Here is a 24,008-nt window from a genome sequence, read left to right on the forward strand (position 1 = left end):
AGTTGGAGTGAGCTTGCTGCAAGAAAATCGTTGTAATCGGACGTGCCTGAAAATTAGGTCTAGACGTTCGTTAAGTAAGCCGAATGCGCTCAATGACAATGATAAAAAAAATTACGACTGTCAGCAAAATGAGCTTAAAGGCCTTAAAAATCTGCACTTTTTTAAAGAAGCGCATATTGCATTTCTGCAGCGTTAAAGCTGACTACGCGTTGCGTTGCACTAATAGAAAGTGAGCCTCCCTTCTCGATCCTCTATTCACCCGCCCTCTCCTACGGATCTGCAAACTCGAGCACAGATGGCGCAGTCGGTTGGACCCTTTCCGCGAGGAAAAATCGATACTCATCGGCGTATCTCGCGAACTCGCCGTCTATGCAGTTCACGACTCGTGTGCCCGAAGTAAACACCACCGCGTCGCGAGCAAAACTTTACTGTCACCGATGGATGCAGCACTTTACAAGCGAATAGCCCAGTTCCGACATAAAAATTAGCAAAAAACTTTCGACATTTTGACGCAGGACTTGATCTAAGCTCACTCGAAAAATGGTACGTACTTTTGTCATTTTCATTCATGATGTGTATCAATGCAGCCGGTCAGCAATGATAACGTGGTGCTCAGAATACCAGTGCTTCGAAATGTCACGTGACAATGACAAATTCAATTGCTATTTTTTTGCATGCTCACTTTTTTAATTAACTTTTGGTGAATTAAAAAAAAAAAGGATAAATGAATCATCAATAACATTTTCTATTAATTGTCTTAATATATCAGTTTTCTAACTTGTCGAAAATTATTTGTTTTCAGTACGGGTTTGTTAATTATGCATTGGAGTTATTGGTGGTGAGAACGTTTGATAACGAAACATGGGAAGCTATCAAGTAAGAATATTTAAAAAATTAGTTTACTTTTATAATACATTTAGAATTTTTTATCGTTTTGTTATTTATGTTTGATTGATATTTAATTGGACAAATTTTCGTTCATAAGGTTTTTCTGTCAATTGTTTCTCCATATAAATAAAATAGAAGTAAAGAAATATTTTCCATCTTTTCTTGCACACAACTTCCCGGAAAGTGAATACAAATGTACGATCGACAGCACAAAAAAGTGAATTTGTGTGCTTGTCCATCGAACACTTAGGGTTACACCATGAACGTTGTTATTATCAATAAATCAAATATTATTCGATAGAAACATTCACAGATTTTATAAGGAACATTTCAAGTATCTAAGCTAATATGTAATTCTGTAACAAACATACAGTTTTACTAAACTTACTTCGAAATTTTTTGATAGAATAATTTTCAGGTAGTTTTAAAAAGTGTAAAGTATCATTTTCACGCATTTGTAGGAGATAATTACGAGCTCCAGTAGTAAAGCAGCCACCTTATCGGGAAGAAAACTTTTTTATGATTACTCTTAACGATTCTGATAAATTTAAGATGTAGAAACCAGTATTTAAAATTTAAATTTTAAGTTTGTTCCATAATTTTGCAACTGAACGTTTTCTTCGAGTACCTTTAATGAATGCCTTTATTAGTAATAATTTATTGGCCTCAAATTACAAATTTCTCTTTTAGGACATACATATAAATCCTGTAGAGAGACTGTACTAAAAGTAAACAATGTGTTTTTCAAATCTTTACTAAAATTTTATATTGTTTTACCTTAACTTGTCTTGAATTGTCTTAGATTTATAAAAATACTTATTATCCAATTTATTTCATTGACATACTTATTCAAGTTATCATCTAGTTCATATAATGTGATCTGATTATGTAATATAATTCAATTTCACCACCATCTTATTATTCTCATAAATTACTTGTGTTTCTTTAAGTATGAATAATATAACATCACTAAGTTACTTTTCTATTTTTTGTGCCTCGTCAATTTCGATTATTTTCTTCTAAATTTATGCATTATTAGCTTGGAAATGGTACGTCCATTCATCAATTCATTTTATCTTGAACTTTTTTGTAAATCAGGCTAGAAGTTCCGTTACCCGTTGAGTTTGTTCGGAATTCAATTTTCGCTTTATTTTACAAATAATGACTTATCCGTTTCGACATTTGTTGTTAACGCGGGTTTTAAACTATTATTTACAGTATCACATTGAATTCATCTTGATTGATGTTTCAAAAAATAATAATTTTCTGAAGTTTGAATGCATTGTTATTATTCAATTTTTTATAATTGTTTTTACTGTCGTAAATTATTATTTGTTTTCATTGAGGAAGATTTTAGAATTATATTATTATCATAAGGGTTTTGAAACAAAATAATGGATGATGAAAAATGAAACCTTAAGGGGACGGACCTGTGTTAAAAACTTAAATTCAGTTTCAGCTATAAATAGCTATATAAATCGAAATAGTGGAAATTTTTTTTTGTGATAGTAAAATATGTTCATTTTACATCAGATTGACCAAAAAAACTTCTACCCAAGCTCTGAAATACCAATTACATCACTTTTTTCATAAGACGAAATATTTTGTTATAAATCACTAGCCGCATGATCTTGAAAAGAGTTTTTCGTCAATACTGATCAATGGGGTCTCAAAATCTTCAGAAGAGTACCCTCATCTACCTAAGCGGAGCAGAATTTTGAAAAATTGCGTACAACTTTATATACGTGTCAAAATGTGCCAATTTTTAAGATAATTAGTATTTTATCAACACTAGAAGCCATATTTAAGCTTTTGGAAGAGAAACGAAATTTTTTTTCAAATTCTGCTCCGCTTAAGTGGATGAGGGTATTTTTCTGAAGATTTTGAGACCCCATAGATCAGTATTGATGAAGAGCTCACGTCAGAATCTCGTGGCAAGTGAATCCTATTATAATATTTAGTATTATGAAAAAATAGGCGTAATTGACATTTCAGAGCTTAGGTAGAAGTTTTTCTTGTCAATCAGGTGTATAATGAACATATTTAAAAAAAATGTCCACTATTTCAATTTATACAGCTATTTTTTGAATTTAAGCTCTTAACACAGGTCGGTCCCCTCAATGCTGTTGGAAAGGTTGTAAAAAATGGTAGTATATCAGCAAGGATTTATTCATTGCAAAATAAGTATCTGGGATACGTATTACTATTTTAAGATGATTATTTCAAGAGAGGATGTTAGTACGCTTTGCATTTGAGAAAAAATTAAATTTTTAAAATATTTCTGTTAGTAACGTATTAGCCGTAGAGAATCCACGTAGTTTTCAGCCCCATCTCTGAGTTTAATCACGTTTACCGCAATTTTTGATCCATACATCATAGCCTCTTTAGCAGATCTAAAAGCTCAATCATTTGAAATTACTTTGTCTAGAAAAAAAATTCATAAACTACACGTTGAGTATTTGTCGATAAAAAATTAAAACTTTATACTCTTGTACTCTTTTCAATTATAGTTTTATAATTGAAAGTTCTGAAAAATATACATTCCGTAAATGAATAAGTGTTCAAATTACATTGAAAATCACGTCTTTTAAAGGGATTGATTGGTTCCAGCTTAATCTCGTTAAAAGCATTGTTTAAGAAATTAATATAATTCGAAGGGAATGTATGCATAAATCAATTTTTTCAAAAAATTTTCGAATTATGAGATACTTCATTTTAAATTTTAAACTTTTTTTTCGAAGTATGCGATCAGAGAACTTAAAATTGTTTGATGAATATAAATTAGAACTCTAGAAATACACTAAATGCATATTATTGAAAGTCTTTACTGAGATGTAAGTTATAAGCCTCATCCAAATCATCAAATAAATTGTCTAATAGTACTTAAGTTACCGCTAGGGGGCGAGTGCCAAAATTTTCTGAAATCCCGCCCAAAGAAAAGGTAAAGTTCTAGGAATATATAATAGTCAATATTTTAGATATTGTATTCTCGAATTCACCCCATTTTATATATGCGCTGTTGAGTATTGAGTTGTCTTTGTATAGTCGTAGCTTTCAATAATTGTTGTATTAATTTTTTTATTTAAAGAGAAAAGTTTGGAGTTTGCAGGCATAGGCCTCTCCAGCCTTTCGAAAATGAACAACATTCCTAATCACTTCTCGCAATGCTGTGTCCGAAAAATAGAGCTAAACTGAACGAAACTATTATGATACGAGCTTTTGAAAAGAAAATTTTTAAATTCGTAGGCATAATACGCATAAATTGAGAATTTTTATACGTTAACAACAGTATATTATGATACGTGTGACTTAAGCAAGCCACTATTGCACGGGACGGTTAGCACCCAAGCGAAGCGAGGGTGCTAGTGCCGCGGTAAAAATGGGCTTCTTGAGTCATAAGTATCTTACGCTTTTTTATAGCACTGAGCTATAAAAATTATCAACGTTTTATTCATAACTTGTGTTGGGCATCCATCGACCTTTTAAGAACTAATAATATAGAAAAAAAATGTTTACTCTAACTAAGTGTTGAAAAGTCAATAGAATATCAAAAAGTACAATCTGAAGTACTGATCTGAAAATTATGTCTGAGATTGCAAAATGTTTTTGTACCATAAATTTAAATTTAACGTATGCTTCTGTCTGATAAAAGTATTTTTTGTGTTATTAATATAATATGAAACATTTTAATTATTTTAATGTAATTAACTTTTTTCTTGCAATAACTTTGTCATATAAGATTTGAATACATTAATTTAATAAACTACACATAAACTCAAAAAATAATATTACTTGATTAAGTATTGTGGTTTGTAGTGTATCGCAATACTAATCTTTAGTATGCATAGCCCGTATGTCCATTTTCAAATCAAGGTTGAATATTAAAAAGTAATCTGGTAATGTGAAAAATGCTTATTTACTTATTCTGGTTAATTCCTGATGAATAAATTTTAAATATCTCTTACATAATGCTTTTAACAAGTCTATAGACAATTCTTCAAGTTTAAATTTCTAAATAGTATAACATAATCAAGTGTGTACATGATGTACATTTATTTATACTTGAACTTTCTATATTATTTAAATTATGTTAAATCATTTTTATATCCTATGTAGCAATATAACACGCACAAACGATAAGTTTATTTGATTCTTTAGAAAAGATGCAGCTGTTAATATGGATGGCCAATTTTTGGTCCGTCAAATTTACGACGATGAAGTTACTTATAATATTATCGGTGCTGCGGTCAATAGACTCAGTAAGTATTCATAGTTTAGTTCTAATTTGAATAAAGCAACGTGCAATTAAAAATTATGGTGACTTCCAAAAAAAAAATGTTTAGAGAATTTTCAACTCATTATTTTCGAGTAAGATTGAGAAAAATCATTAATTTTTCTGAAATTTTTCTGAAAACTAGCAATGTTATTTTGGTAAATGTTCACCTCGCAAGTGTTTCAAAATATGAGGATTGGTTTCTATGCTGAAACTTTTTGATGAATACAGTTAAAAACTTCGCTTTCATCTAAGCACTTTAGTGATGCCATTAGTAAATGTGTCCCAACATATGCATTTAAATTTGATCAACACATATAATTATTAAAGATATAAGTGCTATGTAAAGCTTTAATAAAATTTTGAAGTATACACCATGCGAAACAAATATTTTGTTGATTATTAATTTAACAAAATTAAGTAAACGTATTTATTATTTAGAAATACCAGCAAACGACATTCTTGAACTTTTTGGGAAAATGTTCTTCGAGTTTTGTCAAGATTCAGGATATGATAAAATATTACAGGTGCTCGGAGCAACTCCCAGAGATTTTTTGCAGGTACTCTTTCTACATTAAAAAAAATTATATAAACTCTTGTTTCCATCGCTTTTAAATGATACTGAATATTTTTTGCAAATAAATCGTGCAAGAAAATAGAATTTCTATGCATGTAATTATTAAACTCTTAAAAAAAAATATTTCTGCAGAACTTAGACGCTCTTCACGACCATTTGGGTACATTATATCCAGGCATGAGAGCTCCTTCATTTAGGTGCACAGAAAGACCTGAAGATGGTGCGCTGGTGTTACATTATTACTCTGACCGACCTGGGTTAGAATACATAGTTATTGGAATTGTTAAGGTATCAATCGAATAACTCAAACATTTGAAGAAATTTTAAATATTTTTCTTAAGTTATAATTCCAAAATTTTACGTAGACGGTTGCTAAAAAACTTCATGGCACAGATGTCGAAATGAAAATCCTTAAGACTAAAAATGACGATTGTGATCACGTCCAGTTTCTAATAACCGAACAGTCAGGCCCAGGAGTAGATCAAAAACAAACAATTGCCGATATCGAATGCCTTTCAGTTGGTGCGAAAACTAATAATATATTTTTTTTTACGAACTCACAAGATATTTCTATTAAAAATATAAATATCTGTTTATTTTAAAGAACCAAAAGTTAGTCCAGCAACATTTTGTAGAGTATTTCCGTTCCATTTAATGTTTAACCGAAACTTGAGAATAGTACAAACTGGATGCACAATCACACGTGTTATCCCGCAAGTCTGCAGTGGTAATTGCAAACTGAGCGATATTCTTTTAACTGTAAGTATTACACTATTTTATCAATTAAATAGTTAAAAATATTAATTGTTGTTGATTAAACTATACTATAGAACATCTTTCTTATAACGTCCAAGCAAAAACAACATCTTAAACTAGTTAGATAAAAAGAAGTTTCCCGAATTTAATGCAATTTCGTAATTTATAGTGCTCGGGTTTGAAAGTAACAGTGAAGCTTTGTTTTTTGTATGCTTGAAATATATAAGGTTGCATCATGAATTATAATTGATTTTTTGAAACATGACAGAACGTAATTGAAACTTGGAAATATCAGTAAACAACTCGGATACTCAGCAAAACAGAGTGTCGCGACGATTTTTCTTCTTATTTCTCAAAAGCATGAGCTATTGATAACAAGATTATCTCGGCTACGGAAGCCAGCTTGTCGTTTGGTCTGAGGGAGTTTGCCAATTCAAAGCTATTTCTAGCATGGCACTACCTAGAAGCAATTTAATAAGAATCTGTTGCTTCTTTGGAGTCGACAATGTCTTTTCAAGTCTTATTTGCATTTTTTTTACTGAAAATAAAACTCCAGTCTTGCATTCAACTGACACTCAAATTATTTATATTTATCATTTTTTTCAAATATGAAAAGGTACTGAAAGGTTTCAAAATCAGCGGAATTATATTAAATAAAAATTAATTTTAAATTATTTTCACACAACGTGTTCAACTACGTAAATTTTATTTCAATTTTTGTATTTCAAGTTTTGCCATTTATTCAATCGTAATTTTTTAACATAGGTAAGACCACATCTTGAATTGACGTTTGAAAATATTTTATCGCACATCAATACTGTGTACGTTTTAAGAACTAAAAAAGGAGTGATGCAAGTTGAAGCTACAGAAGAATACTCCTATCTACGTTTGAAAGTAAGGACACATTCTATAATTTATGTATAATGCTATAGATATTTTCAAGCACTAAAATTATCCACGGATAGTTGAAACTTTGATTGAATAACAAATTTATTTTCTACTTGTTCTGTTACAGGGACAAATGTTGTACGTGAGGGAATCGGACTCAGTTATATTTTTGTGCTACCCAAGCGTTATGAACTTGGACGATTTAACAAGGTATGTGGTTTATTGCTTTCTTTTTTATAACTTTCTTTATGAAATCATTTGTTGTTGAGTGCAATTAGAACGAATGATAAAAAGATATTTTTAAATTAATTCGTATTATAAATAAAACCGTTTAGTGATTTGTACAAAAAAATAACAAAGTTAAAAAAGTTTGTACAGATAGTTGCGTAGTTGGAAAATTTTTGGCGCTAGTAAACATGGTTCGACAAAAAATAATAAAGAAGCCAAAAATTGTGACCTCGATATCCGATGACATAAATTGTGTGGCGGATTTGCCCTTCATCTATCACTTTTTTTCGAAAAAAAGACACTATACTCCATTATCTGCGAATAGATCAATAGATTTATCTCTCTCGTCCAGGCGATTTATTAGAGGAACTTTACAACTTGAAAGAACAGTATTCTATTGTTTGCGACTTGTGTTTTTTTTTTCAATAACTAGTTTGTATTTGTGGTTTATTTTCAAGCACTTCAACTTCATTCATTCGTATGATTACTCGCGATCGTTCTCGCAGCAAAACGTATTTCCGTAAAATTCCCAATTTCGGTGATTACGGTAAGCCTTTTCCTCAGAGTATAACAGAATAAATGGATTCGGCATTCTAAAAGCCCCGGAGTTTAATTTCAAGGGTTCTTAACACCATCCTCTGTTATCATCGAGAGATTCATTTTCAATGAAAAGCTTATTCATGCTTAGGTGATTTTTATATTTATCCCACACGTGAGATAGTTAGCTTCTTGAATCGAGATTCTTCAATATCGTTGAAATGTTTGATTGTACTTTTGCACTTGAAGCTGACATAGTACGTTTAACCGTGTCAGTTCTCTTTCTTCGGCTTAGCTTGAAACAATAAAAAAGCCCGCAAGATTATGAGCTTGAAATTTAAAATCTCCCAGCGGAAAAGAGGCAGCTTTCAAGATCTGGTTCCAATAGAATGAATCCCCAAATGAGCCGAATAAACCTCATAAAAAAAGTTGAGCATAGCCAAGGCAAAGTTTTATTACTTACCTCGAACATACGGTCGGTTAAAAAGGCATTATTTCAGATCTATTATAAACTTTTTCAGCTATTAAGTGCAGCCCCCCGTTCCACACCTTATTGAACTCGCGTGTGTGCAATTCGACCTCGGATTTCCGACTAAAATATCATACGCCGAAAAGTGGCTATTTAGAAGCAAATAAGATTGGAATCGGTTGTTGTTGGAAAATAAAGAAATAAAAAGTATAGCGGGTAGGGCCCGATAAAAGGAAAGTTCACAAAATTGGTATAGATTCCAAGCGCGACGGAATCAAATTTTCCGGTAGTCGAGTTTCCGGCTCATATAGCCAGAAAAAATGCGCGGGCGGTAACGGGAGAACAGGCGCAGCTTCTCGCTGTGTTTTTGATAATCAGAGCTTGAGTGGAAAATCGTACAATTGTTATTGTCGCGCGATAATCTTCGTCTTCCTAGTTCGAAGCCAGTTATATTGAAGCGCGGATCTGTAAGTACACCGAAAAAAAAATATGCTATATTCAAACAAATTTTGTTTGATTCAAACAAATTATTTACTTGTATAGTAGCAAACAAATGATTTGTTTAAATGAAAAAAGTACATTTATTTGACGCTAATAAATATTTACTTAATTTGAAACAATCAATTATTAAAACAAATTAAATATTTATTTGTAATAAACAATAATATTTTTAATTCAAGTATATATTTGTTAATATCAAAAATATGTTTATTTATGTCTAACAAATATATATTTGAAGCAAAAATATAAAAGCTTATAACGAAAAGTTGTTTATTTGAATACAATAAAATATTAATTCATTTGAAAAAATATTTGTTTGCTTCAATTATTTTTTTTATTATTTCAAATAAATATTTACTAAACGCTAGCAAATATTTATATGACAAAATAAATATTTAATTGAATCAATCATGAGGTTGCTTCATTCATGGTTTAGACTTGAACTGTAACTAATATTAACTTTGAAATTATTATTTATATATATTATATTGATTACATTTATATCGCTTAATATACATTATATAACATTATTTACGCATACTTAATAATTATAAACACTTATAAAACGCAATCCTAACATACAAAGAGATTCCTACACCTGGGATCGAACCCAGGACCTCGGGGTGGTAGGCACGCACTTTACCATTACGCCACCCGTACAAGTTATTATACGAATGATTTTTACGGCTGTAAATGATTATTGCGTATTATTGGTAATTAGCATATTGTATTAAAACTACCTTATTATTTGAAATTGATGCAATAAAATTAATAATTTTTATTTATTCCAGAAAAAGGTAAAAAATTTCATTGCGTGAAATAAATATTTGTTTTGTATTGTATCGTCAGCTCCCTAAATGCTAATTTACCTAGCTTGATCTTGTTATAAAATCAAATGATTCTTGTCCTTAGTTCCGCTTTCATTGGACTTCTAACTGCAGTCGAGACAGGCAACAACAGACGACTCATCTACCATAACTTCACAATTCAAATTATGTAAAAAGACGCGCTCACGCACACGCATTCACGAACACATTACGAATACCGAGAGCGGCTATGCAAGTAGCACTGATGGTAGTCCGAGCTGACATGGCAACTTTTTAAACCTAGTCCTAAACGCAATCGGCAACTACGAACGTTAGGCTAGGGTGGCTGTATTGACAAAAACACACTAGCTGATTTCGAGCTCGATTCCGCTCAACGGAAACTGTGATGCACCTTACACACAACCCAAACACAAACTCACATAGCAAACTACATGCGGTGAGCAGCTAGCCACTCAAATGCTACAGATTCACTCATATTCACAGTGTGGATCACAACAGCCGGCCGACGGCCTGTACTCGTGTTTATGTGTACAGCATGTCACATTTACAGTGTCGGTTAAGCAATATCGAGCTCGGACGTTATTCTAAGTACGCGATAACTTTAATATGCCATAGACCTTAACCCATCAAAAATTAAACATGGTAAATTCAATTAGTTTCATCAAATATTTTTTGATACGTAAGATACGTAATTTGAACAAATGATTTATTATTTTCAACTAAAATATTTGGTAGTATTGATCAATTTATATCTTATTTGAAACAAATATATTTATTTAAATTAAACATAGAATACTTCTTTTTTACAAACTAATTAAATACTTTATTTTAACAAATATTTCTTTGATGTCATTTATTGATTTCAAATAAATGGTTTGTTATCCAATTAATTATATATTTGTTTAAAACTAATAAAGAAATATTTGTGTCAAATAATGAATTGTTTAAAATATTTTTTCCATCTCATTCAAAAAAATTCTAATAAATATATGTTTGTTACTAATAACTCAGATTTGATATGAGAAAATATTTCTTTAAATTCAATAAATGGATTTCAAACAAATACATTTATTTGAATTTAACATACTTTTTTATGAGTGTAAACCCACGGCTGTATGCATATGCACGAATATCAAGCCAGCAGCCCGTGCGGTGTATGCGTAGCCTAGCGCGTATTCAACTGGTAAAGAGAGAGAGAGAGAGAGAGAGAGAGAGAATGAGTATAAGAGAACAAGTTAAAGCGAGAGGGAAGTAGGGGAAATTTGAGGTGAAAGAGCAAAGAAGTTTGCGCTTTCGCGTAGGAGCTTGCGCGCGTGCACAGGTGGTAAAACGAGGGGAAAGTGTCCAATAACCTGGCACTGCTGCTGCTGGCGTTGGCTAAGTCTGTAAACAAATTCGCAGATAATTGGATTAGTGAGCCATTATGCGGGTGGTATAGCAGTAGCTACGAGCGTACGGCTACGAGCGTACGTGAGCTTCTCTCGCGCGAGTATCTGTATTGTATGTAGGCGTGCAGCAGCATCGCAGCATCAGCGTCAACGGCAGCAGCAGTCGCGATTACTGTAACGCGATATAATACGATATGTATACGTACGTATAGCGAGCGGCGCGCGAGGGCAAGCCTGAGAGGCTCATTAAGTCGATATTAGTCGGGTCTCGGCACTTAACGCTCGGCGTGTTTCGTACACGTATTATGTAGGTATATAGGTACTGCGCGTATACGCGAGAGCGGGGACGGGCGAGGGAGCAAGTCGACGCGCGTGGCTATGCGGACGGACCGTGAAGCCGAATGAGCGCAGCAGCAGCCCCGCAGCTCATTAATTCCTCGTCAAGTCGATATCAGTCGCATCGATGGATATACAGAGCACCAGAAGCGGTAGCAGCAGCACATCCAGTGCAATGGATATCTAGCCTATAGGTTGTGTTTTGAAAAAAGTATTTTACGTACATTACTCTTTCGAAGCTCGAAAGTTACTCTTTTGGGTTTAGCGCGTATGAACAATTAACCAAAGAAAACAAGAGTTAAAAATAAAAATGTTTTGACTCGAACTTCAAAACTGAAAAAGACTTGATTGATGAGTCTGATACTTGCGTTCATGGCCTGTAATCTAAAAAGTTCAATAGCTACAATATCGAAATTCGAGTAAATCAATTGATTTTTGTGTAATATGATCAGACACCATTCATTTGGTTTATTTTATTTATTTATTTTTTAAATTTTTTACCTTTAAATGTGACTTTAGTTACACATCTTGCAGCGCTTTTTTTCTATTGTAAATTGATTTACTTAAATTTTTTAAATCGAATTACTCGAATTTTGTTTTGATTTAATTACTCGAATTTCAGATCGAATTACTTGAATTGTTTAATGTTCAATTCTATTTTTAACATTCATAAAGACGTTACACATCTTACAGCTGTTTTTTCATTTTTATTTTAATAGTATATATGTGTTAGAACGCCACCGCTAGAGGGCGTCGGCCCGACGAGTAGCACTCGCTACCAAGCAGTCGAGTCTGGGAGATAAAAAAGTTAGACCTCGTCAGATGCTCATCGGCGTTTCGTAAAGAGCTGAAAAAGAAAGAAATATCTAAATGTTTAATTGCAATTATACACTTTTTTTAAATTTTTTGAAAGTTTATATACCGTATGAAGTTGTGTAAAAATTCTCATCAAGTCATATGACTATGTCAAATGACTAATTTTAAAGAATGAGCAATTTTGAATTTTTTTAAGGCATAAAAGTATTATTTCACGTTTTTTATCCTACTTGATCGTTGAGCGACCTATTAAAATTGATATTTTGGGCTCAAAATTAATGGAGCTTCTTGTTATTACTTGTTGAAAACAATTAGAGGCTAGGTGAGCGTATGTAAAAAAAAAGTTTTTTTTGGACCACCCTAAATGTTCAGCCTCTTCGGCGTTCCGTAAAGAGCAGAAAAAGAAAGAAATACCTAAATGTTTTATTTCAATTATACGCTTTTTTTAAATTTTTTGTAAGTTTATAGAAATTTATAAGAATTAAATAAGAGATTGAAATAGACCGAAGCAAACGGTGGGGCGAGGTACTCACGGCTCGGGCGACGTGCGACATAAAGCATAATATACATTCGGAACTTTTGTTTTGGGACTTTCATGATAAAATGATGCCAAACTGTGCAGTGCGTACTGCACACACATTGCGTGCAGCTCAATGCAAGAGCTCACTGTAGAAAAACTTTTACTGAAAAAGCGTTATTAAAAATGGGCCCTAAAGCCCATTCGATTAAACTAAGCTACGGAAAGCTTCATTATTAGGTACCAAAAGACTCCAAAGAGATGTTCGGAAAGATCTGTCAACAGAGGTGAGAAGGTCTCCTTGTTAGTTTACACGCGATTTTTTTCTACGAGGCTCACATCGAATTTCGATATTGTAGCTATTGAACTTTTAAGATTACATGCCATGAACGCAAGTATCAGACTCATCAATCAAGTCTTTTTCAGTTTTGAAATTCGAGTCAAAACATTTTTATTTTTAACTCTTGTTTTCTTTGGTTAATTGTTCATATGCGCTAAACCCAAAAGAGTAACTTTCGAACTTCGAAAAAGTAATGTACGTAAAATACTTTTTTTTAAAACACAACCTACACTCTAAACCCAAAAGAGTAATTTTCGAACCTCAAAAGAGTAAGCTTACTCCTTTCACTTTAACGCTAGAAATTAAAAGAATAATCTGCGCTATTTACTTTTTTTAAAAGAGTAAATAACGTAGTTTACTCTTTTGAGGTTCGAAAATTACTCTTTTGGGTTTAGAGTGTAGGCTCCCTCTGCGGCATACATTATTAGCCGCGGCTTTTGCGCGAAACCGTCGGCTGTCGGTGTAGCTCTCTGGTAATAGTGGCTACCTCTAACTCTCTTGTACGCAAAACCCGACGGAAGCTGCATGGCACAGCGCTCTATAGACCTTGGCTAGTAGCAGCTCTAGCTAGCTGCAGCGGTCTGTCGTCCGCACACACATGTACAGTTGTCCATGGCACACGAGGGTCGTCGCGCGCGGTAATGGCTCCGACGACGGGACATTATTGTTTACGCATTACCGGATCGATAGCTCGACCAGAGAGAGAGAGAGAGAGAGAGACTGAAATTCGTATATATACCCCGTATACAGTAAAAGCAGTCCATTGGTGCTGTTGCTGCTACTGCTGCATATCACGCGCATTGATCCCGACATCCTGCCTTTTCCATATCGATATCGGACCGATACGATGCGATATATGTCCATTTCCGATCTATACATACAGCTCGCTGCATTAAATCTTGGCAAACGCTCGACTCGCTTCGATCATTTATGCGCCAAAACATTCGCTGAATTACGAATGATTGCTAATTGGACGTCATTATGGGCACAATATTTCATGCTTCTTATGATTTATTAATTCAATTGTCAAGGATCCACGCGCATGTTCAACTGCTTTTGGCTGTTAAAACGTTACGAACGCTCTTATGAAAAATTATCGATGATATTCTCAAAAATCTTGAGCAACGCGTTATCGAGTCGGCAAAATAAACTTTTCGATCGCCCGAGAAAAGTAATTTCCTATTACTTCGAGAGGAGTAATCTTCGACGTTCGAATCGAAAACGAGAACCCGTTGCTAAATCATGAAACGACTATACCGAGGCAGCAGCGATCTCCTGCTACATAGCAGCTACAGCAGCGGCGGCGGCAGCAGGATTCGATACATTGTGTCTGATGGTCCGTAATGGCTTTCAGGAGAGGCCTGTACTTGAGCGATGTGCCACTTCACGATGCCACGCGTGACCTGGTCCTAATGTCTGAGCAATTTGAGGCCGACTATAAGTTAACGAGAAATTTGGAGCTACTCACGGACAAGTTGCAGCAGACGTATCGCGAGCTCGACGGTGAGAAGCAGAAAACCGACAGGTACGTATTAATGCGCATCATCTCTCAATATTGAGCTCCGTACTGATACATAGATATAGACTTACACACTTTCCCAGCACTTTTCCGGACTCTTTTCGCGAGAATAAATATTTTCTTCGTTATCTTCTCGCGATTTCATCCGACAAACTTTGAATTCTCTCGGGTACTGGTCTTGCTCGACTGTCCGTATAATAGTATAACTTGCAAATTCAGCTGAAACCTCTTGCGAGATCAGGCGATTTAAACGTTTCGATTCTATTGGGTCAAGTTGTTCGAGTGCTCGAGAGCTATCTTGCATCATATCGACAGATTTCTGAATTATAAATTAAGCCCGGTTAATCTGTACGGACATTTCGAACTGATTTAAATTGCAAAAATTAAAAACGTAATTAAAGTAATTGCATTTCTACATTTTTTGACAAAAAAAGCTTGCAATTAAATTTGAATATTATGATGATTTTCGAAGCAATCAGAGGTGCTAACTTAATAGTTCTTCATAATTTACCGAATTTATTGATAAAAAATAACAAAAATTGAAGTATTTTTTTTATACATGCTTTTTCTTTTTCCCCACTGTTTAAAATAAACCTTATAATTTGATGCCATATAAAAATAGAAACTGATATTAAAGTAATCGATACTGCATTTTATTTATGGTCCTTTTATATGAAATCTTCGTTGAATATCAATGTTTGCAAAAATTATTTAATACCTTGAGGACTGATTTTAAACATTTTTATCGAACATTAACGTTTTAATACTGGTTCATTTTTTGCGCTAATTAATAGAAAAAAGTAAGAAAATTCAATGATAATTGCCGATTTCTACCACTAGATGGGAGGTAGTTTTATCTGTAAATCTGCAAATGGTAAAGTCAACATAATTATATAGGTCAAAATACCCCATTTGGGGCCTTTAATTTTAAATCAATTTAAATTTTATTCAAATCACAATAATTTAAATGCTTTAACATGAATTTAAGTTCATCTATTTGAAGGAAAAAAAACGTTCCCCACTTTATGCAAACTTTACATTTGCCTCACTAAATGCGAGAAAAATACTCGAACTCGATTTATTCACTTCAAGACACTTCGGGTAGGAAGTAACCTAATCATTCACTCTTGAAGATAATCCTTTGCCAAGGAAGATAAGTAATAGACATTTTGTGTTGGTGGCGGGCCGCTCTACATAGGTTGTTGTACTCGGTGTTGCCGGCCTCGGTGGCAAACGAGCTGAGACACTCGCGACCGGTGCCAGCCAAACGCTACGACTGCGTGACCCTTCTCTTTTCTGGCATCGTCGGCTTCAGTGCATACTGCGCCGCGCATTCCGACTCAAGTGGTGCCATGAAGATTGTCAATATGCTCAACGAGCTGTACATTGCCTTCGACGTACTCACCGATCCAATGAAAAATCCCAATGTCTACAAGGTGCGTCGATTTTTCTATACAGCTTCAGTAAACGAAATTTATTTTCGCAATGGATGCTTGCTGATTGCTATTGTTTTTATTATCGCATTATGTTATTGAGAAGAAAAAAATTAATGGCTGAAATTAATACATCTTTCAATGGATTTAAAATTTTACAACATGCAATTAATGATAATGAACGTCATTATTTCCGATGAATGGTCAATTGTATATGTTTTTTCAGCCACTTCACACGTACACACGCGTATACAGATTGTTCGCATTGCGAAAAAATGGCAAAGCCTTTTTATTATGAAGCATGAAAAACATCGAAAAAACTTTTAATTAAATAATACATTTTCTCCCGACTAATTGTTATATTATTCATTCTTTGAATGGGAATGAATGCGGATTAATGAGTGGACAATCGGATACTGCGCCGCCGGAATTTTATAACAAGAATTTACTTGCTTACTCAGACTTTCAAAGATTTAAATTAAATAACAACGTGTACATAAAACACAGAGAGACAGGTCAGGCTAGTGCTGCGCGCGCGAGGGTAAACAAATTTTGATGCATACACGGCAAATGATTACAGAACGCGCGCGATGTTTTTCACGGCTCGTTGTTACGAAACTTGCTCACGTGTGTGTGAGCGAGTACAATGCATAAAAAATTGCACATAAATGTATATGGCTCAATCTGCCACTGGATACGTGATCGTAGCTACATTTCATTATAAATGGTATGTATACGCGCGCGTGTTAGCTCGAATTCTGAATGCATGATGAATGTATCCCACTGGATGCTTTGACCATATTTCAAGTAGTGAGCGTAATGCGCTTATGTCCGGTGTATTATTGCGTTATGCGTTTTAATTCGCGAATTTTTGTGATGGCTTCCTAGCATTTTTTTGCTCTTTTTTTTAATGAACCATTATTTTTTCAACGGTGGCCGAGATCTCGCGTGACGAAATTTTTTTCGAATGCACCTCCGTTAAAAATAGCGTCATTTATAATCAATATATATAAACGATGATGTATTATACCCTAGTGACAAGCTGTTCTTTCTTACTCGTGGGAGATATTAATTCAGTGGTCGTACGTTGTCGCACGTCAAGAGAGGCTGAGCACTGCGTTGAAAATTCCGCACGGCTCGCGCTCGTGCAGCTATAATAATATAATACGTGCAGCATGTTTGTGTGTGTGTGTGTGTGTGTGTGCGTGTGTGTATGTTCGCCAGCGGGCCCGGACCGTAAAATGTAGCAGCAAAACGACGCACGGGTTATTTATTACCAGAAGCAAATAAAGATATTCGAAATTTTTCGTATGTTTCTTTGTAGGTCGAGACCGTCGGCGACAAGTACATGGCTGTGAGTGGCTTGCCCGAGCCCTGCCGATGCCATGCGCGCTGCATAGCACGTCTGGCCCTCGATATGATGGATCTGGCAGCCGAGGTGCCGATTGATGGCAAGCCCGTGGTAAGCACCCCACCATTTTGCACGTGTGTGCGAGTGTATTGATTTCCTTCCGACGCTATATACGCGAATAAATTTTCGACTCTGGCACAGTTTACATTGGACGACCAATCCACTTGATGCTGATTCGTTCGATCGAGCTATTATTTGCTAATTCCACCGTTTGATACTTGCTACTTTTTTGGTAATTTTTCCCCCTTTTTTTTATTATGAAGTGGTACTCGTGCAACTAGTCTGAAAAATACGCCCCTTCAATGTTTCCTTTTTTATTTCAACCATCCAGCATTTTCGTAATGACCAATGGAGTATGCCCGCGTTCGATGCATCAATTCCAAAATTTATTCCAAATGTGCATTAAGGAGTTTTTTTTTGAGACTTTTTTTCGAGAATGACTCAGGGCATATTCAAATCTGGGAAAAAATAACGATTTCTTATTGACATTTCTAAGAAAAATGTTATCTTATCTGTTATTGATCGCGATAGCCGAAACTTCTATTTTGAAATACCTTTTTTTAGAAATATATTTCGAAAACTTCGAACTTTAAAAAACAGGTCAGTCGAGAAAATTTATATTTAAGATGCATCGAAGTTTATTTTACATTTCTTCCTCCGTTGCACAAACGTACTCACGAAGTTCGGCGCATTCGCTCGCAGATATTTGAACATTTTACCAAGTGCACACGTGGTAAACATTATGATTTTCAAGTATCGACGTAAGTAATGCGAGAAATGATATTCTTGAAATATTTGTCGAACACCCTATTGAAATTTCATATTTTCGCAATCGATTTTAGACGGCGCAATGTACGTAATTTCAGAATGTCATATGTTTGTAATTCCGTAGAGAATTCAATGATGGATCGTATAGCATGACATATAGTCGAAGTTTTTTTAACTTTTATACTTTTCGTATACAGAGATCATTTAATTTTTATCCGGAAAAGAGGAGAATCCATTTTTATGCATTAAAATTGTTTGCTTGTTGTTCTGATCGATGCGCGGATAGTTCAAAACTATTTATTGAAAAAACTCCAACTTTACTCTCGTATCGCATCTCTCTCCTATTGCAAAAATAGCGTTTGACAATCCCGTGATCGGGCTATTTCCGCCGGGTCGTCTGACAGTCGGATATTCGTCGCGTCTTCGATTCGCTCGGATGACAAACTTCGCGCTTATCCAAATATAACCCTCTACCCCTCTTATGCATTGCATCAAACTGTACTGCCTATACTGGGATAATGGAATTTCGTCGTTTAATGCCTTTTAGAAAATAACCATTGGCATCCACAGCGGAGAGGTAGTAACGGGAGTAATTGGCCATCGCATGCCACGCTACTGTCTATTTGGCAATACTGTGAATTTAACCAGTCGGACAGAGACGACCGGCGAGCCTGGCAAAATAAATGTTTCAGAAGATGCTTACAGGTGAGTTTGTCTTTTGTTATAAATATTTTAATCCACGTACTTTCGACTTTGGATTACGATTTTACAATTTTAAAAATTTTTTTTTTAATTACTATTCATTTTAGTTATTTATAGTTTCAAATGTTTGATTAAATTTGTTTGAAACTCGTTTTATAATTAAAACTTTTATCGAATTTTCTAACGTGTATTTACGAAACGAAAAGCTGGACAACGTAAATACCTCGGGGTTTAAATATTTACCATGATTTATTTATTTTCGAGTTTATCTTGCATCGATCCAAAAAATAACCAACAGAAAAATTCTATCGAGCTTTAAGCTTTTAAAATTACACACGATGTTTGAATTTAACTTTTAAATTTTCGCTCCCTGCTTGTAAGTACAAGACTGCTTTTTAAAGGTTGTCCTTTCTATTGGTATTTTAAATTTATTCAATTCACTTCACACACGCCTCCATGGATATACGAACTTTTTTAATATATTTTTTCGTACGACTGTGCAATAAAAAAATAGTTTCGCTTTGGCTAGAGTTACATCGAAAAAAAGCGGACGAAAAATAGCGGGATGCATAAGTAGCATTACACTGTACAGATTTCGTTTCAAAGTCCAGGACTGAGTATATAGCAGCGCCTGCGGCTTGTACAATTGACTTTTTTGACCTTGTCGGTCTCTGGTGACATGAGTTGAATCCGAAAAAGATAGAGCGTCCGATGGGACTTGAAGGAGTGCTTTGCAGAGGGAGCCTTTATTATTTACAACTATAAAATAAGTAAAAATCTTCTTCTCTGTGTTAATTCTTCGGATTTCTCTACGGAGATAAAATAAAGAATACGAGGTTTCTTCTTGAGAAGCTGCGCTAAGTAATTCGGTAAAGATAGCGAACGCGCTCAGTGTGTGTAATATAAAAGAAAATAAAAGGAAAAAAAAACAACAAGAAATAGTGTAAAGTGTAGGTGGATCTTGGGATGAAAGAATAACGAGTTTGTACAATTGAAAGCTAGTAGAATAAGCAAGTGCCCTCGAGCATTTTATGCTTGCAGGTGAGACGAGCAGCATATATATACACGGCGCAGCTCTATGTATACAGTCCATGCGCGCATGCATACATAGAGCCGCATTCATGTAAAGTTACACGTCTTTGCAAGGCTATAATAGAAACAACACAACTGGAACATTGTCCAAAACGAGGTCGTAAACATGCATTACGTGATTCTCATTTAATGCCGCTGCAGATGTAAATCATACGAGAAATTGCACCCTCTTACACTAGCGCGAATCATTTCGTTTTAGTTAAAGCATGACATTAATTTATGAATTTACTATTTTTTTATTAGCTTTCCTATTATCATTTCGTCCTTATAAAGCATTTATTTACAATCTTATATTTGGCACGTCGTATCACATTTTTTTTGTTTTATACGTATTATATTCGGTGTAAAAATTTAGAATCGAACGCGGTTGTTTCCTTAAACAAGTCTCAGTTGTGCATCGATATAGTCAAAGTACACGAACGACTTTCCGGGCTCTCGCTCGAAAGCATTATCAGTCTTCGAGAAGATCGACGTAGTCCTGTAATCTGGTGGGTATCGGTAGATGCCTGATTCCGTGGGGCAGCGCGTAATTGTCGTAAAGACACTGCCTGATGCGGCACCTGCTCAAGTGTTTGAGCTCGGCCGGCTTGCGACCCGAGCGCTCGGCCGGAATGACGTCCCACAGCTCGAGATTCGGGTACTGCTCGTAGACGAGGACCTTGGGGCTGCCACAGCCCTCGACGAGGTGTTCCGGCACTTTGAGCTCGACCACTGGCACGGTGCGCAGCAGTATGCGCAGGCAGAGCAGCAGCGCGGCCGGACACTGGCTCGCCTCCTCGAACTCGTCCAGGCGAGCCAGCAGAATCTCGAGTGGCTCCGGTGGGATGTCGTCCATGGCGGTCGAGGCGCCGTAGCGCAGCATCACCAGCAGTATGTCCGGTGCCCCGTGCTGCACGGCCACTCTCAGGGGCAGCACTTGTCCGTACGACTCCATCGGCACGTCGATGAACCTGATGAAATTACCAAACTTTCATTTCGTTTCTTTCTCTCGATTCGGATCTAATGAGTTTACGTGTAACTACTACTCGAACTCGACCCGCTCGAACGTATTTCTCTAATTTTTTGTCTCGAAATAACGCGTGACTTGGTGCGATCCCGAATTTCGAGTCCGAATCAGGTCATCGAGTAGCTATACCGAACAAATACCAAGGACTCTTGAATCATTGGCACTCTCGAGAGTATCGAAATAATCTCGTGTTTCTATAAATTAAATTTTTCTCTACTCTCGAGGTTTCAAAGGCTCACGGTAAACTACTTTTTTCCCCAAAACTTTTAAGTAGCAAATTGTAATTTTAGAAACAACCCCATGACGCAAATTTATGCAAATTATCATATTCCCGAAACTAGGAAAAAAGTAAGGCAAACTTCCCTGGCATAAAAATTTACCATGAAAAAAATGACACTCGAAAGCAGGTGTAATTAAAAATTCAATTTACTAATTAAATTAAAAATAAGATTAAAGTTTCGGAAAGATTTTAAATTACAGAGCAATCCTGTTCCGCGGGATGTAACAGTTTTATTTTACTTTTTAAGATAAAATATCGATTTTCGAATAGACCATCTGCGACGAGAAGACGATAAGCGTTCGATTTAGGTCAGGCTAAATACTCAATTCTTCAATAATTTAAACGAACCTCCTCTGCGAAGATATCGATTGGCAAAAGAACTCTAGCCTCGCGTCGGCGGCGTGATCGAGGAAATAAATCAGAGCCTTGATGTTATCGTCCCTATCGTCGAAATCGCTCTTCCAGCCCGTGAGAAAGTGCGTGACCCTCGTGCCGAAAATCGCCCCGACGAAAATCCGCTCGAAGGTCTTCTCGCAGTAGAACATGTCGTCCAGAATTTTGGCCACGAGGGCGTTATTTTCGAGCTTCCAGTCATAGCACAGTTTGGCCGCGACGTACAGCACATTGTGAAATTTGCCGAGCATACAGACCAGGCCGTTCTCGGCCATTGAAATGGTGTGGTAGCGCAGAGCCGCCCTCACAATGCGCTCGCACACGTCGGCCTTATCAAGCTCTTCCGCTGGAAATTCATTTAAAAAATGAATATTTCTGAAATTCCGCGAGGAATTTAATTTCTCGTTAAAGCACTACAGTATTCCATTACATGCTCTCTCATTTTTCCTCTCTCTAATGTAATTGTTCCACGAATAAAAATGCAACTTTTAATTACGGCTTCATTCAATTTTCATCTTTATGCCTCGAAATCCTATTTACGGGTTCAGAGAATACCAATTTAATTCAGCCAATTCATTTTCCTAATGGTTCGATAAATCGCTATAGCAACATCGCCGATAACTATATAATCACGGAAAAATAATAATAAAAACATAAATATGAAACGAAGGTTAGTTCATAAAGTAAAAATCGTTCAACCCAGCACCATAAGCTGATGTATATGACGCGTGCGTGCGCGTTTCAATCGATTTTATTGTGCAGCAAAGTAATTTATCTCAACAAGTACGGGTAATTATCATAAAGAGGTTTTATTACCTTCTGCACAGCTATTAATTACATCGGAAAAAAACTTCACCAGTTGCCGTCTACGGTGTCGAGACGCGAGACTGCTCCTCTCCATGCCCTCGAATAACCGATCGAAATAACAGTCTATAAGAACCTCCATGATGGATTGTTATTATTATGAATTACTATCGTTTATAAAACGAGTCAATTTAAACTTTTAGCAATTTTAATGCAACCGCGTCTGGCACGAGAATGAGACGCCGCCGCGCGACAGGATAAAACAACCGGTGATACATGACCCTATAATTCAATTATCGGCATTAGCATCTCTTCTAGGGCTTCTTTACCCTTACTCTCTATTTCACGGTTAACGTTCGTCCGATAGTTTTTCAGTTCCAGACATTGACATTAGACAGAGTCTTAGTATTATCTTAAGCCGAGTGCATTACCTCGCATATTAAATTTCAGTTGGGATATTCTTTGCTTATAATCGATTTATTTTTTTACTAAAAAAGTTGAAAATTTTTATTTATTCATTTAAAACATTTATTATAATAAAATTCATCGATTTAATCTTTTGCCTCGATTGCAGGTACCTGTGTATGCCGGAAAATCAGGATCCACAATTTCTGCTAGAATATAGAGGGCCAATTATCATGAAAGGTAAATCAGAACCAATGAATGTTTGGTTTCTTTCTAGAGAGAGGGAGTTACCAGCTTAAGCAACAGAATGCAGAATGCGCAGTACGTTCAAACAGCATATATGGAATTCTTCCTCAGGCAGATAATTACTTATTATGGGCAATTTACAATTTTTTTCCGTTCAATATATTCCTCATTCAAAGTCTATTATTTAAAATGGAACGTTAAGCTCAAGAAACATAGAAGAATCATTGTGATAGATTAATTAAAAAATAATAGCATTATTCACTCCAGTAAAATAGTAAAAGTTTATGAAAAAACTTTTTGATTCTCAGATCCTTCGCTAACGATTGTTCTTACTCAACAATAGGATCCATATTCTTTATCCATTCAATTCTACAAATAAAAATGCAATGTCCTCTAAAAAAATAGTCATAACATTTAAGAGCACTAATGGGTGAAAGGTGCGATCGAAGTGAATCAAAAATTATTAACAACTTTATGAAAAATCTCTCTTTGCTACGATAGATTCTTTTTATAAATGATTTCAATTTTATTGTGAAATACGTTGATACATACAATGTATTCATATATAATTATATAGTCTAATTTATTTATAATAGTTTTTAACAATG

At 35.1% G+C, this 24,008-nt stretch overlaps 2 protein-coding genes across 2 annotated transcripts; one reads left to right on the plus strand and one right to left on the minus strand.

Annotated features, from left to right (window-relative positions):
* The first annotated feature begins 388 nt into the window (after positions 1 to 388).
* LOC106650831 (guanylate cyclase soluble subunit beta-1) lies at positions 389 to 24,008 on the plus strand. The gene is made up of 14 exons (XM_014369052.2): positions 389 to 543; positions 803 to 876; positions 5,047 to 5,147; positions 5,603 to 5,721; positions 5,871 to 6,026; positions 6,104 to 6,260; positions 6,343 to 6,497; positions 7,260 to 7,388; positions 7,510 to 7,592; positions 14,696 to 14,866; positions 16,059 to 16,296; positions 17,618 to 17,755; positions 19,020 to 19,177; positions 23,324 to 24,008. The coding sequence occupies exons 1-14, from the start codon at positions 541 to 543 to the stop codon at positions 23,451 to 23,453; spliced, it is 1,812 nt and encodes a 603-aa protein (XP_014224538.1). The 5' UTR covers positions 389 to 540; the 3' UTR covers positions 23,454 to 24,008.
* LOC106650832 lies at positions 20,503 to 22,965 on the minus strand. Its single transcript, XM_014369053.2, has 3 exons — positions 22,762 to 22,965; positions 21,901 to 22,291; positions 20,503 to 21,216 (listed from the first exon to the last, which is right to left on the minus strand). The coding sequence occupies exons 1-3, from the start codon at positions 22,889 to 22,891 to the stop codon at positions 20,718 to 20,720; spliced, it is 1,020 nt and encodes a 339-aa protein (XP_014224539.1). The 5' UTR covers positions 22,892 to 22,965; the 3' UTR covers positions 20,503 to 20,717.

Source organism: Trichogramma pretiosum, unplaced genomic scaffold, assembly GCF_000599845.2.
Source record: "Trichogramma pretiosum strain Unisexual culture from Peru unplaced genomic scaffold, Tpre_2.0 scaffold3, whole genome shotgun sequence".
Taxonomy (NCBI): domain Eukaryota; kingdom Metazoa; phylum Arthropoda; class Insecta; order Hymenoptera; family Trichogrammatidae; genus Trichogramma; species Trichogramma pretiosum.